General features: G+C 47.2%; 1 protein-coding gene across 6 annotated transcripts in view; it reads left to right on the plus strand.

Annotated features, from left to right (window-relative positions):
- Window positions 1-19,283, plus strand: part of KCTD1 (potassium channel tetramerization domain containing 1) — a 214,346-nt gene that overhangs the window by 192,372 nt on the left and 2,691 nt on the right. For all 6 annotated transcript variants that reach the window (XR_015153783.1, XR_015153780.1, XM_086372900.1 and 3 more), the window contains one exon: window positions 16,327-16,632. Coding sequence is in view for 4 of the 6 variants with exons in the window: in XM_086372900.1 (XP_086229026.1) it covers window positions 16,327-16,632 (306 nt within the window). In the remaining 2 variants the exon portion in view is untranslated. The remainder of the gene's footprint in view (window positions 1-16,326; window positions 16,633-19,283) is intronic.

Below are 19,283 nucleotides of genomic sequence, written 5' to 3' on the forward strand. Positions count from 1 at the left end.
ACCGACTCAAAAGACTTGAGTTTGAGCCAACTCTGGGAGTTGGTGATGGACGGGGAGGCCTGGAGTCCACGGGGTTGCAAAGAGTCAGACACAACTGAGCAAGTGAACTGAACTGAAACATCTACAAGAAACATGGAAACAACCCAATGGAAAACATTTTAAAATATAAACAAGTTTCTCAAAAGAATAGAAATTGCCACTAAATGTTTGAAAATATGGTCAATCTCTTTAGTATCAAAGAAGCAGAACTTAAATATATATCAGATTGGCAAATCTGGCAAAACTTTATATCAGGTTGGCAAAAATTTTAAATGTTGGTAATATATGGTATTGAGGAACAGTGTGGTTGGGAGTGAAAACTATTAAATATTTTTGGAAGACAATTTAGTGGTAGTGCTGTGTGCTTATTCACTCAGTCGTATCCGACTCATTACAACCCCATGGACTAAAGCCTGCCAAGCTCCTCTGTTTATGGTGATTCTCCAGGCAAGAATACTGGAGTGGGTTGCCATGCCCTCCTCCAGGGGAATATTCCCAATGCAAGGATCAAACCCAGGTCTGTCTCATTGCAGGTGGATTCTTGCAATCCAGGGAAGCCCAAGATATAGTATTGAGGAACAGTGTGGTTGGGAGTGAAAACTATTAAATACTTCTGGAGGACAATTTAGTGGTAGTTTCAAAATCTTTAAATTATAGATGTCTATTCATTTCTAGAAGTAACACATAAATATTCAGATATATGTACTTAGAATGTTTAACAATTCCATGTCTATTCATTTATTTCTAGAAATAACATAAATATTCAAAGATACATGTACATAGAACATTTACTATAGTTATATTTGTTATAGCAAAACTGGACACAATCAAAAATGCTTAACAATGGCAGATGGTTACAAAATATTATAGAATATTCATACTATGGATTAGTTGATATGTGGGGGGAAAACAAGATTTTATTCAATGAAAATATTAAGTTGTAGACTATGTATAGTATGTTTCTATTCATGTAAAAATTATGCATATATATGTGTAAATAGAAAAAGATCTAGAAGTGCCAAGTCATGTCCAACTCTGTGCAACCCCATGGACTGTATCCCTCCAGGCTCCTCTGTCCATGGGATTCTTCAGGCAAGAATACTGGAGTGGGTTGCCATTTCCTCCTCCCGGGATCTTTCTGATCCAGGGATCGAACCCGGGTCTCTTTCATCTCCTGCACTGGCAGGCAGGTTCTTTACCACTGCACCAAAAGAAGAATAGATCTTAAAATTAACAGGGATCTGAGGGGCCTCTCATCCACCCTCTCCTTCAGGACTTTGAACAGTGGGCCTGTGCCAGGCATGATTAGCCACATGGGAAAGAGTATAGAAGAGTCATGTCATGTACACATGTCGCTTCCATGAGAACAATATACACTTGGCAGAAAACTAAGAGTAATAACTGCAGTGAGCATGTAGAGCTCCCTGCAGCCCTGGAATGAGTTGGAGGAATTCTCCTGGCCCTGCTGCTCCCCAGCCAGTGGCAGTTCCTGGGAACCTTCCAGAGCCGGCCTCTCTTGGTGTTGAGCCCAGTTCCAGCGTTTACAGATGTGGGAAGTTGGTTTGTGCAACGTGGCTCCTAAATGAAAGTTGGCAGCTTTATCAGTGATGGTCTCTTCCAACTCGGAAAGGAAACTGTCTTGCGGATCTGTAATATGGCGCCTTACTAGGCAGTTTTCAAGGGTGCTCTTCACTGTATACATGCTTCTCTCCGCATGCCCTTTCCTGCCAGCCCACGAGTCTTCCTTTTTTTTTTTTTTTGTGGGGGCGCTGGCCATGAGTCATGCAGGATCTTACCTCTCCAACCAGAGATCGAACCCACAGCCCCTGCATTGGAAGGTGAAATCTTAACCACTGGATCACCAGGGAGGTCCCCAGGGGGCAAGTCTTCTGTCTCCAGCACTCAGCCTAGAGCTGGGGACGCAACCTGCTTAGACCAAGCAGAGCCAGCCAGTGGATGGTAGACAGCAGGCCCCATGCTTCCGGGCCTACCAGCTGCAGAGTTGAACATCACCACCCACTTCCCACACCAGCTGCCACGGAAGAAGGTCAAAGAAAGAGGAAGAAAGTGAGGGCTGCTGCTAGAAAGCAGGCAGAGGCCCCCTGTGGAGATGCACCGAAGTGAAGGGAGGAGTGGGGGAGGGGAGAGGCGGCTGCGGTGGGGGGCGGACAGTGGGGGTTGGGGGTGACCCCCTCTCTGCAGACCCAGAGCCCCAGGTGGCAGGCGTTAGGGCTGGTAGAGCAACTTGGGCCAGTAGAGAAAGGACGCCAAGTGTGATACCCGGGCCGCCATGGGACCAAAGGGGCTTTAGTCTCTGATGTTTTCCTAGAAGGAAGGCACTGGGGCTTGGGAAGCGGGTGGAGGCGAAATGTCACCTTTATTTCTCTTTTAAGGTGATTGCACTTCCACTCAGAACCTTTACCTGGATCGTTCATGGCCTCCTTAACCTGAGCTGCCCACCCAGGAGCTGGCCAGGCCCGCCTCCTCATCCCCACTACCAAACCAGCTCCTCTTCCTTTGTGTCCTATCTCAGGAAAATGCCAGAATCTGCCTTTCTGCTCCAGTCCTTCCCCTCCCACATCCATCCATCCATCGGCCCATAGAACGCTCCAGATACTTCTGGAATCAATCCACATCTCTTATCCCCCGTCCCTGGTCCAAGGTCCGGCAGCTCAGATGACTCATCACTGGTCTGCTCTCTTCTACACTTACTCCTTCTCCTCCACTTTCCATGTTGAAACTAGGAGACACTTCTTTTCATTAAACTTTCTGGGATCATTGTAGATCCTCATGAAGTTGTCAGAAACAGTGGAGGGATCCCAGTTCCCCCTGGTGTAACTTCTTGCTGAATCTTACCACAGCCTCACAATGGGAAGTCGACCCTGATGCGGTCAAGGTCAAAACACTTCCACTGTGGCCAGGTCCCCTCCTGTTGCCCTTCTACGGCCATGCCTTCGTCTCCGTTTCCTCCCTATATCTCCCACTCCACCTCTCACCTAGGGACACTTACAAAAAACAAACTGTATTGTGACCTGCTTCTGCTTCAGACTCCCTCTACAGGGGCTTCCCATTCATTGTTCATGGAGCAAAGCAGCACAGCCCTGTCAGAGCCCCCAAGACCCCTGCCCGTTTGGCTCTTACACCTGTGCCCCACCATCTTCTTGTCCCCCTTCAGAGCAGACTGCTCCGTCTGTCTGATGTTCTTTCCCTGACCTTGATTTATCACTTCTGGTTGTTTAGTCCCTAAGTCTTGTCCGACTCTTTCGCAACCCCATGGACAGCAGCCCGCCAGGCTCCTCTGTCCATGGGATTTCCCAGGTAAGAATACTGGAGTGGGTTGACGTTTCCTTCTCCAGGGGATTTTCCCGATCCAGGGATCAAACCCATATCCCTTGCTTGGCAGGTGGACTCTTTATCACTGAGCCACCTAGGAAGCCCTATTTATCACTTAGGGGTCATCATATTCATCACTAAGCCATCCTGTGCCTAGTCTAGCTTAGATTTGCCTGTATCCCCGATTTTCCACTGTCACACACAGTGTATTTGTAATTATTTTTCTCTCTTGTTTAGCACTATGTACCCAGCTGTATGGGCTTCCCAGGTGGTGCTGCTGCTGCTACTAAGTCGCTTTAGTCATGTCCGACTCTGTGTGACCCATAGACGGCAGCCCACCAGGCTCCCCCGTCCCTGGGATTCTCCAGGCAAGAACACTGGAGTGGGTTGCCATTGCCTTCTCCAGGTGGTGCTAGTGGTAAAGAACTCACCTGCCAATGCAGGAGACTTAAGAGATGTGAGTGCTATGACAGTCACCTTGTGACCCTGAGGTGACAAGCATGAGGCCAGAACGTCAACACTGAAGATGACATAACAAAAAGACAGCGTCCGGTCCTTGATAACATCACTAGGCAGATACTACTGCCAATAGCCAGGGACCTCTGACTTCTCATGTGAGAAAAACAAATCTCCCTTAGTTTAAGGTGCTGTTGACTGGCTATTTCAACACTTGTGGCTGATATTTAATATTACAGTTGTGTGCACGCGTGTGTGCTCAGTCACATCAGTCGTATTCAACTCTTTGTGACCCAATGGGCTGCAGCCTACCAGGCTCCTCTGTCCATGGGATTTCCCAGGCAAGCCAATGTGCCTCGTGTTGGCTAGGCCCTCGTGCCACAACTGCTGAGCCCAGTCACCTCAACCAGAGATCCTGTGTGCCACAACTAAGACCCAATGCAGCCAAAAATAAATACAAATATTTTAAAACCTTATAGGACTAAATGGAAAACATAAAGCCTGTACGTTTGCAACATCATCCTAAGCTACTTGTGTGGCAAATATATTAATTTATAATTTCCATGATTAAAAGAGATACAGATGCCAGGGAATATAAAGCAATTTATGGTGAATCACAGTGAGAACCTGGTAATAGCCATGAGTTTCTAGTTGCATTCTGTTCCAGAAACAGAGCTAGGCGTTTTAAACACATTTAAATGTTTCCTCCAAGAACATTCAAGTTAGACGTTCAGAAAGACTGCATGGGAGTTAAGCTGTGACCTATTCCAGAGGATGGTTCCTTGAGGACTCAACCTGTCACCCCCCTGGTGAGGATGGGATGGGTGCTTCTCTGCGCTATGGTGCTCCCTTGGGATTCCAGAGCCCTGGAAGACCTGCTGTTCATCAAGGCTAAGCACAGAACACACCCTTTATTGCCTACGGATTCAACTGTAGCCCACGCTTGGGGGAAGACAAAAAGTACTTCAGATGAACCTCACGTGTCCCAGAGCTCTGAAATGTTTCCCGCGGAACCTCTGGGTGACAGGCTGTAAAGTACAGGGAGTCGGGATCCTGGTGGAGCAGCAGGAGAACCTGAGCTGTACTGGCTGATGATGGGAGTGCGTGTACTGCAGATAGTGCAAATCACAAGCACGGGCGCACGCAGACGGGCTCAGCCTGCCCCTTCCTGAGCAGTACAATAGTGCTTTCTTCCTTGGCAGAGTTTATTTCCTGACCTTGGGAAAGGGACATGGCATCCGACATGTGGAGAGCATCTCTCTTCCTGGTTTTGCAGGGGACACATTCCTTGATTACCTGCCCCCCATCTCCAGCTGTTTGATGCTGGGTTGAGCACATGCCTGCGATCTCGAAATCACAGCATCCTCAGCCCCTGAAAATCTCATTCTGCAAATGTGCTGTCTGAGCCAGATACCCATTTAACAATTTAGATAATTTCATACTTCAGAACACCACTTAAGTGGCAGCTGCTTGTGCCTTGCTCCCACTGAAAGATGTTGGAATCTCTTCTCTAGATAAGTGATTGTACAACTCTCTGCTGGGTTTTATTGTGAAGACTGTCTGTTCGTCTTCCCTTCATTTCCTGCCCCCCACCTCCATTACACTGACTCATTCATCATTGCTCTCTTTTCTGCTCACACCCATGCGTGCATAGGTGTGTGTGGGTGCACACATGCCTCTACACTCATGCATGCATGTACATAAGCACACACTTGTGATTCCCACTTCATCAGGAGTCCAGAGCTTTAGTTCCTTTTTTTAATAGAGAACAAAATTATCCCTCTCTAGGCTTCTATTTTGAACATCTTTGGTAAGTGTCCGCCATGTTGCTGACATCTCTTTTGGTATCTGATGAATGTCTAGCCTTCTTAGATAAAGAAAAATTTGCCAGCAGATAGTCCCCAACTTACCTCTTCCTGGCTTAAGTTCAAACGTCTGTTAGTTGTTTCTAATAGCTTTTTAATATTGTAGAAAAAGCATATGTACATTGTAGACAATTTGAAAATATAGATAAGCCAAAAAAAAAAAGTTTAAACAGTATATCCCACTCAGAGATTGCTGATATTATTGATAAAACCTGAGTGCATAGCCTTCTGGGTCTTTTTCTATGCTTATTTCAGACAATATCTCTATCTTTCCATTTTAATAAATTTTATTTCCTCTAATTTTGCAACCATATTCACATTTCCATGGTTGACCCCAAAAATGTCCTTTCTATTTGGTTTTCCCGAGTTGATATCTCATCTAAGACTTCATTGAATCTAGTTATGTCCATACCTTTTTATTATCTCGTATAATACCATTCTGGGGGCTTCCCTGGTGGCTCAGCAGTAAAGAATCTGCCTACCAAGCAGGAGACACAGATTTAATCCCTAGGTCAGGAAGATCCCCTGAGGAGGAAATGACAACCCACTCCGGTATTCTTGCCTGGAGAATCCCATGGACAGAGGAGCCTGGTGGGCTACAGTCCACGGGTCACAGAGTCGGACACAACTAAGCGATTGAACATGAACGCACATAGTTCCGTTTTTATATGATGCTGACTTGCTAAAGAGACTGGCCAGTTGCCCTATGGAATGTACCACCATCTGAATTTGCCTGATTATGGGAGCTCATTACTCTAGCCTCTCATTTCTCATAAACGGCAACGTATATCTAAAGACTTGATAGGTTTAAGTGTACACTTTAGGCTTTCTTTTGGAAAGTTGGAGAGTTGAGAGTGGAGACAGTGGCAGGGAGAGAAGGGACTTCGCCTCTGCCTGTGTTTCCTTTACTGGCCATCATTTAAATTGTAGGCTGGGCATCCTTGCCCCAGGAAAACAGTGGTCAGGAGGAGCCAGAAGCCAATGGCACTGAACAGGGAGCAAGCCTCCTGGCAAGAAGTCCCAAGTGGTAGCAAGGGGAATGAAGTAAGTGGACCAGTCCTTCCAGGCTTTGAGGAAAAGAAAGGCGTATGCGGGTGAGGAGGGGAATAGGCGAGGCACAGAGGGGTTTTTAGGGCAGTGAAACCACCTTGTATGATATAATAATGCTGGATACATGTCATCAGACATTTGTTCAAACTCACACAATGGCCAACAGCAAGAGTGAACCCTAATGAGGACTTCAGGTATGGTGGGTCAGTGTCGGTCCATAGATTGTGACAAATGGTCCCCTCATGAGGGATGTCGAAGTTGGGGGAGGCTGTTCATGTAGGGTTAAGGGGACACATGGGAAATCTCTATATGTTGTGTTCAATTTTGCCCTGAACAAAACTGCTCTAAAAAATTAATATGGGAAGAAAGGGAGGGAAGGTTGCAGAGCCAGGGAAATTAAGAATTTTAGAAGTCCCAAACCTCCAACACTGAGAAAACTGTGGTGGCCCACGCTCTCAAAAAAAATTTGTTTAAGGAAAGTTTTATGGGATCTGTTTTTGTTTATGATAACTACTACATGAGGGCTTTTGATGAAATGTAATATAAAAAATACTTTCATTTCCCCTCATTTTCTTGGCACCTCCTCTCGGCAAGTGCCCTGATACGTACATGACCTGCCATCTTGGGAAGCAAGCTGAGGGATCTCACAGCCCAGGAACAGGATCCCATGGCCCAGGAGCAGGATCCTATGTCCCAAGCATGGGTAGGAGGAGGGCTTCTAGATCTCTGTGGGGGGAGCTGGACGCATTTCCCACCAAAAAGCCTTCTCTATGCCCACGGTGCCTAGCTTGGCAGCTGCACATAGACAGGTCTTAAAATGCATGAATGAGTGGCTGAGTTGCCTTTTGAGTGGAAGGACCCGTAAAACTTCACGTACCTTAGGAGTGAAATAAGCCTTTGAAGTTTTTTGTGGAACTGGAAGCTGCGTGTTGAGGCTGAGTAATGGCCCCCAAAGGTGTCTGCATTCTAATCCTCAGAACCTGTGAGTGTCACCTTACCTGGCATAAAGAGACCATGCAGATGTGATTAAGTTTAAGAGCCAGTGAGCTGGGAAGATTATCCATGATAATCCAGGCGGGCCCAGTGGAACCACAGGAGTTTTCAGAAGTGAAAGAGGAAGGCAGGAGGTCAGAGTCAGACAAGATGTGAGGAAGGAAGTGGTGTGGTGGCTGGATAGGAGCCAGGGGAACAGGGTCGCCTCTGGAAGCTGAAAAATATTTTTTCCCCTTGCCTCTGGAAGGAAGGTGGCCTTGCCAATACCCCGACTTTAGCCCCGGGAGACCCATTTCAGACTTGTGACCTCCAGAACTCTTAAGAGAATAAATCTGTGTTGTTTCCAACCACCAAATATGTGGTAATCTCTGATGGCAGCAGTAGGAAAGCAGCGTACTGCGTATATCACTTTCCTCCCTGTAGGAAAATGTCTTCTGAATTCAAATATTTAATCAAGAAATAAACTTTTGAAACATGGCCCATATGCCTCTTAGAGTCTGCTCACGTTTACTTTCCTCTTCTGTGTACCTCTCTCCAGCGTCTCAGGGAACCTCAGTGGAATCACCTGTAAAATGAGATCTTGATCTTTCTGCTTCTCAAAACTTGCAAATCTCAGAAAATTTTTTTAATTAAAAAAATGTGTGTTCTAGGACTTTAAAATTATTTCAGCATGAAAAGGTCTGTGAATAACCTCTCTTTTACTGGTTATGAGGCTGAGAGATATGGTTGATGCTGTCTTAGGGAAGGTAACATCGGCCTGGGAGTGGAGAAGGTGACGGCATCTAGAACATTCTGGACTCACTTTGCTGAAAGCAGAGGTGATGCTTTGGATTCACTTCCTTCATAAGAAGAACTGGGGCCAAACCTGCTGTGGTTCCGTAAACACCTGCCCGTCTCCAGGAGGCTGAGTCGTCCAGAGTTTGCAAAAATTGACAAAAGGAAGGCAGGCATCATCAGATAGGAACTGAGGCTTCAGGGAAAATGACTTCAAAAGAGATTGAGAGACCAAAGAGATAACCACAAGGCCAGAAAGCCTAAAAGGAAACAGGATAATCTCTAAAAAATGTGCAATTGAGACAGTATAATTGTGTGATTGCTATTGAGGAAAGAAAGGAGAGTGGCGGTAGAGGCGGGCTGTTCTGCAGGGAGTTCTCTGATGAGATGGGAGGCGGCTAGGAAGCAAAGAGAAGTGAAAGTGAAAGTCGCTCAGTTGTGTCCGACTCTTTGCAACCCCATGGACTGTAGCGTTCATGGAATTCTCCAGGCCAGAATACTGGAATGGGTAGCCTTTCCCTTCTCCAGGGGACCTTTCAAACCCAGGTCTCCCGCATTGCAGGCAGATTCTTTACCAGCTGAGCCACAAGGGAAACCCAGGAAGCAGAGAAGGACTGATACAAAGGAGCCTACCTAGAAAAGGATGGCCAGCGTGAGCTTAGCCATGCAGGAGATGGTAACAACAGGAGCCACCTTTTTGGTTCTAGGGCTGATGGAGGACCATGCTGGGAGGCAAGCTGGCATGGGGAGCTGATAGCTGCACCAAGCGCATGTGCTCAACCCTTCTCCAGCCTTCGCTCCCGCAGCACAAGAGGGCTCTGCCCTGCAGATCAGCGGAAAAGGAAGAAATGGAGCCAAGGTAGTCAAGAGAGACTAAAAGAACACCAGGCAGCTTGAGATGGTTCAAGGCTAGGTCCGTGAGATGACGTCCCATCTGCTGGTTGACCTTCAGAGGAACCCTTTTAATCCTTCACTTGAATGACCCTTAGCAGGATCCTTGAGACATCATTGAGCAGGGCCAAAAACCTGATAAAGGCCAGTGTTTCCCTAATTTTCCCAGAGCAGATAATATAACTGTGAGCAATGGTACCGCATTCCAGTATTCTTGCCTGAAAAATCCCATGGACAGAGGAGCCTGGTAAGCTGCAGTCCATGGGGTCGCAAAGAGTTGGACACGACTGAGCGACTTCACTTTGACTTTTCACTTTCATGCATTGGAGGAGGAAATGGCAACCCACTCCAGTATTCTTGCCTGGAGAATCCCAGGGACAGCAGAGCCTGGTGGGCTGCCATCTATGGCAGAATTGGACACGACTGAAGCGACTTAGCAGCAGTGAGCAACTTAGGTAGGAAGGGGCTGTCAGTCCATGGGCACATTTCAGAATGGATTATTACACACCCAGCTTGTGAACTCAGAGATAAAAAAAAAAGAGGTGGTCTGAGTCAGTGTAGGGGGACTTGTAACCCAAGTCCTTTAGTCTCATTACTTTGGGGTTATGGTAGACAAACTTGTAGGTCCGGGCTTTGTCGTGGACACAGACTCATAGTTTAGCAGGGCCGGAAGCAACTTGAATGCAATTGATCCCCCTCATTTGACAGATAAGTAGCCTGGAGCCGTAAACAGTTAACGGGGAGTCTCTGGCAATATGGCAACCTGGAGCCCCTTGCACACCTCCAGCCTTCCCCACAAAGTCCCACCCAAATGCACAGTATTTCAAAAAGATGTCTAATAGATGCCACAGTTATGAGCTGGATTATAGGTTGTATAACCACTTGGCATTCTGAATCCAGAGACTAAATTTATGACCCAAGAGTCAGCCTGAACAAAGGCCTGTAGGTAGCCCTGTCCTCTCTGTACTTTAAAAAATGATTCACACATAGAAACAGAACACCCAGTTCAAAATGACACCAAAAAATGAGAAGGAGACCAAGAACGTTGGGTAAAAGAATCTGAATTTTCTCGTTACACTGGAACAAGTCCAGAACCTCCAGTATGTAATTTAAAGAGGGATAAGTAATAGAGGATTTTAAATTGTTCATAAATGCTGAATGAGGCAGATCTAGCTCCATAACAGCTGTGCAAAAAAAGGTGTAGGAATTTCACTCTGAGGGAATGTGAATAGAATAATGGGACTTTGGGGCTGCCAGGAACACTAATAGGATCTTATGCTGTGTGGAGGGCAGAATAATGCCTCCCAAAGGCATCCGTGGGGACCTCCCAGTGGTCCAGTCTTAACGACTTCGCCTTCCAGTGCAGGGGGTACAGGTTCCATACTGATTGGGAAGCTAAGATTGGTCAGGAAGCTAAGATTCCACACACCCCGGGGCCAAGAAACCAAAACATAAAACAGAAGCAGTATTGTAACAAATTCAGTAAAGACTTTTAAAATGGCCCACATCAAAAAAGTCTTTTAAAAAGATTTTTTTTAAAAAAAGACATCCATGTCCTAATTCCTGGAAGCTATGAGGATGTCACCTCACATGGTAATAGGTCCTTTGCAGGTGTGATTAGATTAAGGATCTTGAGATGGGGAGATTATCTTGGATAATCCAGATGAAGCCAACGTACTCAAAGGTCCTTAGAGGAGAAAAAAGGAGGTGAAGGGTCAGAGTAAGAGCCGGAGATGGGACACTGGAAGCAGAGGGGGCGGTGCTGCTGGACCGGAAGCCAGGGGTGCAGCCTCTGGAAGCCGGAAAAGCCACGGAAACGGATTCTCCCGTAGAGCCTCCAGGACAAACACAGCTGTGATGACCCCGCTTGGACTTCTGACTTCCGGAACAGGAGGAGAATAAACAAGTGCTGCTTTAAGCTACTAAACAGGCGGTAATGATTACCACAGCAACTGAGAACCAACACAGGCTGAGTTCACGGTGGCTTCAGTGTCCAGCCAGGTTGTACGAAGGTTGTGTGATGCGCTTGTTAGAGCATGTCTGAAATGTTAGGTTCCGTTCTGGTCTGGGTTTTAGGAAGGCTGTTGACAAGTTCAAGTACCATTGCGCCTTGAACAGTGTGAGGGTTAGGAGCTCCAAGCCTGCATGCAGCTGGCTCTCTGTGTCTGTAGTTTCACATCCACAAATTCAACCAAACCGCAGATCCTGTAGCATCATGGTACATAGTTAGTGGGACAATCCCATCTATAAGTGGGCCCCATGTAGTTCAAAGCTGTGTTGTTTAAGGGCCAGTTGTAGCTACCAGATGTTGAAGAACTTTGAAGTCCTAACAAATGATTAGGAGCTGAAACAATTGGGTATTTTCAGCCTGAATAGTATTAAGACACAACAGTCGTCTTCAAATGTTTGAAGGGTTAACTTGTCAAACATTCAGATCAGATCAGATCAGTCGCTCAGTCGTGTCCAACTCTTTGCGACCCCATGAATCGCAGCATGCCAGTCCTCCCTGTCCATCACCAACTCCCGGAGTTCACTCAGACTCACGTCCATCAAGTCAGTGATGCCATCCAGCCATCTCATCCTCTGTCGTCCCCTTCTCCTCCTGCCCCCAATCCCTCCCAGCATCAGAGTCTTTTCCAATGAGTCAACTCTTCACATGAGGTGGCCAAAGTACTGGAGTTTCAGCTTTAGCATCATTCCTTCCAAAAAATCCCAGGGCTGATCTCCTTCAGGATGGAGTGGTTGGATCTCCTTGCAGTCCAAGGGACTCTCAAGAGTCTTCTCCAACACCACAGTTCAAAAGCATCAATTCTTTGGCGCTCAGCCTTCTTCACAGGCCAACTCTCACACCCATACATGACCACAGGAAAAACCATAGCCTTGACTAGATGGACATTTGTTGGCAAAGTAATGTCTCTGCTTTTGAATATGCTATCTAGGTTGGTCATAACTTTCCTTCCAAGGAGTAAGCGTCTTTTCATTTCATGGCTGCAATCACCATCTGCAGTGATTTTGGAGCCCAAAAAAATAAAGTCTGACACTGTTTCCACTGTTTCCCCATCTATTTCCCATGAAGTGATGGGACCCAATGCCATGATCTTCGTTTTCTGAATGTTGAGCTTTAAGCCCACTTTTTCAGTCTCCACTTTCACTTTCATCAAGAGGCTTTTGAGTTCCTCTTCACTTTCTGCCATAAAGGTGGTGTCATCTGCATATCTGAGGTTATTGATATTTCTCCCGGCAATCTTGATTCCAGCTTGTGTTTCTTCCAGTCCAGCATTGCTCATGATGTACTCTGCATATAACTTAAATAAACAGGGTGATAATATACAGCCTTGACGTACTCCTATTTGGAACCAGTCTGTTGTTCCATGTCCAGTTCTAACTGTTGCTTCCTGACCTGCATACAAATTTCTCAAGAGGCAGATCAGGTGGTCTGGTATTCCCATCTCTTTCAGAATTTTCCACAGTTTATTGTGATCCACACAGTCAAAGGCTTTGTCAAAGATTAAGATGGCTGAAACTCCAGAGGGTGGAATTAAGAACAAGTAAGTTGAAGTTAACAGGAAATTCAGGTCATTCTAATGAAGACATTTACAATAATCAGAGCTGCAAACAAAGAAAATCCTGTGCCTTGTTAGGTTATAAGCATCAAACATTCAGTCAGGGGTTGAGTGGTCATGACTCAGTGATGTTAGAAAGGATTCCTGCACAGGGTCAAGGCTGGTCAAGAACATTGCTGTGAGCACCTTTAAGATTTGAAGACTTGGCCTTTCCTGGTGGCTCAGTGGTAAAGAATCTGCCTTCCAGTGCAGGAGACATGGGTTCAATCCCTGATCCGGGAAGATCCCACTTGCCACAGAGCAACAAGCCCTGTGCACCACAGCTATTGAGTCTGTGCTCTAGAGTCCGGGAACCACAACTACTGAGCCCTCACGCAACTGCTGAAGCCTTTGTACCCTAGAGCCCACGCTCTGCAACAAGAGAAGCCACTGCAATGCAAAGCCCGTGCACCGCAACTAGAGAGCAGGGCCCCTGCTCACCACAACTACAGAAAAGCCCACACAGCAGTGAAGACCCACCACAGCCAAAAATAAATAAAAGCATTTAAAGAAAAAGAAAAGATTTAAAGACTTGATGGCATCCTTTCAGAAGTCCAGATTCTTTCTTGTGTTAAAATTTGTAATTAAATCTCACAGAGAAATAAAAAGCAGTAGCAGAAGGTCTCGCTTCTATTGCTTGTGTAACTAACTCTCAATAATGTTCTTAAATTTCCTTGAGAGCTGTCATCTTGATGAGTAAGTACTAAGGTCGGTATTTCACAGTTGGTGGCCTTCAAAGTCGGCCAGGGTACAGTAGTGGAGACCCCGGGTGGACTGGGAGGAACCCGCAGACCCCACTCCTACCCTCAGGCTGGGCTGGGCTGAGGGGCTCAGCTCTGCCCTAAGAGCGGCCACACCTCAGCTTGGTTTTCAACACCAAACGAAACAGCAGCTCCTGTGAGTCAGGAGGCAGAGCAGGTGAAATGAGATGATGGGAGGGGCTCCCGTAGTGATGGGGTTGCTAGGAGACGACAGTAGAGCAGCAGCCCCTTCTGCTGACCTGCGTCCACAATCGTGTCTTCTACCCGGCCCTAGTTTCTCTGTTCCAAAGGCAGTGATCCAGCAGGGGCTCGCTTGTTCTTTTCCTGCTCCTCCAAACTGTTTTCTCTGGAAGGCTTGAATAGTGTCACCGCTGCTATTTGCAAAAAAGAGCAAAGTGACAAATAAAGCATTCCCCCGTGGTGACCCTCCCTCCTGCCCTGTCCCGTCTTGAGGCCTCTGGTGGCACTCGGGCCCTGGGCTCAGGCATTGGCTCTCCTTGCAAGGCCCCGGGCAACGCCTGCCAGCTCCAGCCAGTTGGAAGGAAGGCAACATGCCTGTCAGTGATTAAAATGTTCTCAGCCAGCGTGTCTGGACAAGCACCCACGTATCTTACAGCCAGAAATGATTGTGGCCATAGTTACGTTTAGACATAATATTGACCTGCTTGATAACATTGTTCCTAAGCTTCTGCCTCCCGCTCAGCCTCTCTTGTCCTCCCGTTCTGTGGCTTGTATGTATGTTAATAGAGTTTTTTAAGACGAGAAGAAGAAACTACTCCCGAAGACTGGGTTCCTGTGCTTTCAGAGTAGGTTAGTTTCCTTTCCTGCACTGCTTTTTTTCCTTTTTTTAACTTTTTATTTTATTCTGGAGTACAGCCTATTAACAGCACTGTGATAGTTTCAGGTGGACAGCAAAGGGATTCAGCCATACATAGACATGTGTCCATTCTCCCCCAAGGGCTTCCCAGGTGGCCGTAGTGGTAAGGAATCCACCCGTCAGTGTAGGAGACTTGAGACTCAGGCTCGATCACTGGGTCAGGAAGATGCCCTGGAGAAGGGAATGGCAACCCACTCCAGTATTCTTGCCTGGTGAATCCCATAGAGAGGAGCCTGGTGGGCTACAGTCTATGGGGTTGCAAAGAGTCAGACATGACTGAGCATGCACATTCTCCCCTAAACACCCCTCCCATCCAGGCTGCAACATAACATTAAGCAGAGTTCCTGTGGTATACAGTTGGTCCTTGTTATTTATCTGTTTTAAATATAGCAGTGTGTACATGTCCATGCCAAACTCCCTAACTACCCCTGCACCCCATTCTCCCCCCAGTTCATTCTCTTAAGTCTGTGAGTCTGTTTTATAAATAAGTTCGTTTGTGCCATTTCTTTTTTAGATTTTCTCATATAAGGGATGTCGTTTGCTATTTCTCCTTGTCTGACTTAACTTCACTCAGTATGACAATCTCTAGGTCTCTCCACGTTGCTGCAGATGGCATTATTTCATGCTTTTTAATGGCTGAGTAATGTTCCATTGTGTATATGTGCCACATCTTGATCCATTCCTCTGTCGACAGACGTTGGGGTTGCTTCCACGTCTTGGCTGTTGTAAACAGCGGGGCGGTGAACACTGGGGACTGCACCACCGTCTTGCAGGAGCCCGGGCCGGAGGTTGTCGCCTCTCTCGCTTTGTGATGGGGGCACTGAGGGCTGGCAGGGGTCAGCGCATCATCCATCAGCCTCTCTCAAACCCTCACCCATCCATAAGTAAAAGCAGGCGCTCATTCCCTAGCTCTCCACCCCCACTTGCAGGGTGGGCCTGCCCTTCCCCCTCCTCGAGAAGGCCTAGAGCTGCCACTGCAGGTGGCAAGGAGCGTAGACTCGGGGTGAATAGGGCACAGCTATGCCTCTGTCACCTCGACACACGTACATGTTCCATCCTGAGGTTATAATGTGGATTCTCAACAACACAATCAAGCTTTAAATACTCAAAGGCATTTTCCTACAAAAAGACAGAAGTCTTGGTGAATCCTTTCACACACTAGTTTTCTCATCTGCAAAATGGGAATAAAAACGATTCCCAAATCACTGGGTAACTATGGGGATGGTAGGACTTAATTCATGGAGGTGTCCCCCCTACCCCTTATTACTCTCGTGTGCTAAGTCACTCAGTCGTGTCCAACTCTTTGCGACCCTATGGACTGTAGCCCACCAGGCTCCTCTGTCCATGGGATTCTCCTGTCATGACTACTGGTGTGGGTTGCTGTTCCCTCCTCCAGGGGATCTTCCAAACACAGGGATCGAACCCTTGTCTCTTGTGTCTCCTGCATTGGCAGGCGGGTTCTTTACCACTAGTGCCACCTGGGAAGCCCAGTTACTACTCTTAACTCCTATTATAATCACTGCAAGAATGAGTGAATGCAAATTGTCTCTACAAATAAAAAATTTACACCCAGATTTGAATATCAAAATAACAGAGGTAAGAAATTCACCCCCCTAGATGTGGACATATTCAGTACCTTATGTTTGCATTTTTAAGTATGAGATACCTTTTTTTTTTCTTTTAAGGACTACACTTTGTTATATGAAGAGGCAAAATATTTTCAGCTTCAGCCCATGCTGTTGGAGATGGAAAGATGGAAGCAGGACAGAGAAAGTGGTCGCTTTTCAAGGCCCTGCGAGTGCCTCGTGGTGCGTGTGGCCCCAGACCTCGGAGAGAGGATCACACTCAGCGGAGACAAATCCTTGATAGAAGAAGTGTTCCCAGAGATCGGCGACGTGATGTGCAACTCCGTCAACGCGGGCTGGAATCACGACTCGACGCACGTCATCAGGTTTCCGCTGAATGGCTACTGTCACCTCAACTCAGTCCAGGTACCGCGTCGTCACGCGCTGTGTGGCCGCCAGGGTCCCTCTCGGGGCTGCTCCTCACTCTTGTCCTTATGGGGTGCGTTTCCTCCACAGTGCTGGAGAGCCCTCACGTGGTAGCACTTCTGCTGGGCTGGTAAACTCTTCACACCTCTACAGCAGGGGTCCCCAGCCTCCAGGATCTAACGCATGATGATCTGAGGCGGAGCAGATGTAATAATAGTAGAAATGAAGTGCCCAGTAAATGTAACGCGCTTGAATCCTCCTGAAACCGTCTGCTCCCCCAGTGTGGGGAAGACTCTCTTCCACAAAAGCAGTCTGTGGTGCCGAAAAGGCTGGGGACTGCTGCTCCATGGCCTTCATTCAGTCATTCCACAAACATTTACTGAGCACCTGTTATGTGCCAGGTGCTGGTATGAGCACTGGAGATACAGAGGGAGAAGACAGACCACAGCTGCCTTTTCATGGAGCTTATGTTATGAGAATGGAGTGGGGTGGCCGGGCGAACAGTCACCCTCCTAAGTGTTGAGCAGGTAGTGAGAGGAGGATGCCTGGGGCTGCGTATCCTGGAGGGGTGGGGGCATCTAGTCCTGAGGCTCCCCAGGTAGGAGCACGTGCTTGATGTATTGAGGAACATCGGGAAAACCAGTGAGGCTTGAAGGCAGTGAAGGTGGGGTGGGGAGTGCCGAGCCCCCCTGTACAGACAGTGGAGGGCCTCACAGAGGGTGGGAAGCACTCTGGGATTCTTCGTGTTGCTTTCTTTGGGGCTTGATTCCCTCGCTTGTGTGAGTCAAATGGAAAGTCATTTGAGGATTTGAGCAAGTCGACATGTTGTAACTCGTATTTGAAAATGAATACTCCAGCGGCAGGTAGAAACCAGGGCGAGCAGGGGGACCAGTTAGAAAGTGGGTCCGAGCAATAACTGAGACGTGTCCGACTCTGAATATCTTTTTCTTTTAGCTGTGCCATGCAGGTGTTCCAATGCCTGTTCCCAAACTAGTCCACACTTTAACAAAATCAAGCAGGCACACACTTGCCATAGCACATACATGTTCACGAGTGCCATTATGGCTTGATGAACAGAGTACTGAATGATGTCTTAAAATTGTTGTATGGAGGGGCTTCCCTGGTGGTCCAGCATTTAGGAATTTGGTTTGCAGTGAGGGGGACTCAGGTTCGATCTCTGGTTGGGAAACTAAGATCCCACGTGTGGCAGGGCAACTAAGATGAGATGCAGCCAAATCAATAAATAAATCTTTTTTTAAAAATTGTCCCATGGCCTTGAACAAATTTCAGCTTCTGTTTTCATTTTTATTTTTAAAATGTTTTTGGCCTTGCTGCAGGCTTGTGGGATCTCAGTGTCCCAACCTGGGACTGAACCCCTGCCCCCATTCAATGGAAGCATAGAGTCTTAACCACTGGACTGACAGGGAATTCCCAAAGTAATTTTTGTTTGTTCTGTTTTGGGGGCACTCCCCTCACTGCTTAGGGGCATCTTAGTTCCCTGACTAGGACTTGAACCCAAGCCCTCAGCATTGAGAGAGTGCAGTCCTGACCACTGGACCACCGTGAATATCTTGAACGTAGAGCTGGCAAGGTTTTCTGATAATGGCTGTGAGCTACAGGATAGAAGCCAAGGATGACTATGATTTTTGATGGAGAAACGAGATGAATGGAATTAGCATCTTTTGAGGTAGAGATGTTTATGGGAGGAGAAGAAGACTTAAGGGCAGAATTCAGAAGTTGGGTTTACACAGTGTGAGGGGCCACGTGCCTTAGACGCCAGCGGGTGTGATCACTGTTGTAACTGATGTGTGCCAGCCCTGGGCCAAGTGCTTTGTCTTTTTACACCAACCCTAACAGGTAGGCACTATTAATTCCGTGTCTTGCTGATGAGAAAACAAAGCACAACTGGGTCTTGACTCCAGGTCTGTGTAACTCAGTGGAAATCCATGGAGTGATTTCATTGGAATGGACCCATGACTTTATTCAGTATTGACCCAACAAAAACTCCCCCCAGACTCCAAGACTAGAAGCACCCACTCTACCATTCTGCCTCTTAAGGATGGTTTCCCAACTGTTTATAATTTTTGAATTTTGTGAATAGATGGCTGAGAGCAGAGTAGCAGGAGACTGGCCGACCCTGAGCGCTGGGTGTGCAGGAGGAAGGTACACACCCCAGATGCAGCCCTGGGCTACATAGGTGCAGAGGCACAGCTGAGCCACCCAGTGCCACTCCTGAGCGGGGCTTCCAGAGCCCTGAAATCTCTCCCACCCGTGCCCTGCCCCCTGCTCTCTCTAGGAGCATTTCATCACTTCTCCAGGGCCCTGCCCCTGAATAACTATCAGACATTCACAAGCCTGACATGTTGCCCCATCATTCAAGTCTGATCAGAGGTGGGTTTTCATCTGGGTTAACATTGTCATACGACATGGCCATACTAGCTCCTGCCCCATCTAGAGGACAGGCCCAGTCCTCTAGGTGTTCAGAGGCTTCAGGCTAAGGCACAGGAGCAATGTATCTACCAGAGTGATTTCAATATTCCCAAATGATCACTGACTTTAGGGAACTTTGCTGTTAACCAGTTGATACTTAAAGAAGAATGGCCAAGAAGCATACGCTGTCTGCATTACACGGGAATAAGTTTTACCACCTC

Source organism: Bos grunniens, chromosome 24 (genome assembly GCF_055505025.1).
Source record: "Bos grunniens cultivar Pamir isolate PY7600 chromosome 24, Bosgru_T2T1.0, whole genome shotgun sequence".
In the NCBI taxonomy this organism is placed as follows: Eukaryota; Metazoa; Chordata; class Mammalia; order Artiodactyla; family Bovidae; genus Bos; species Bos grunniens.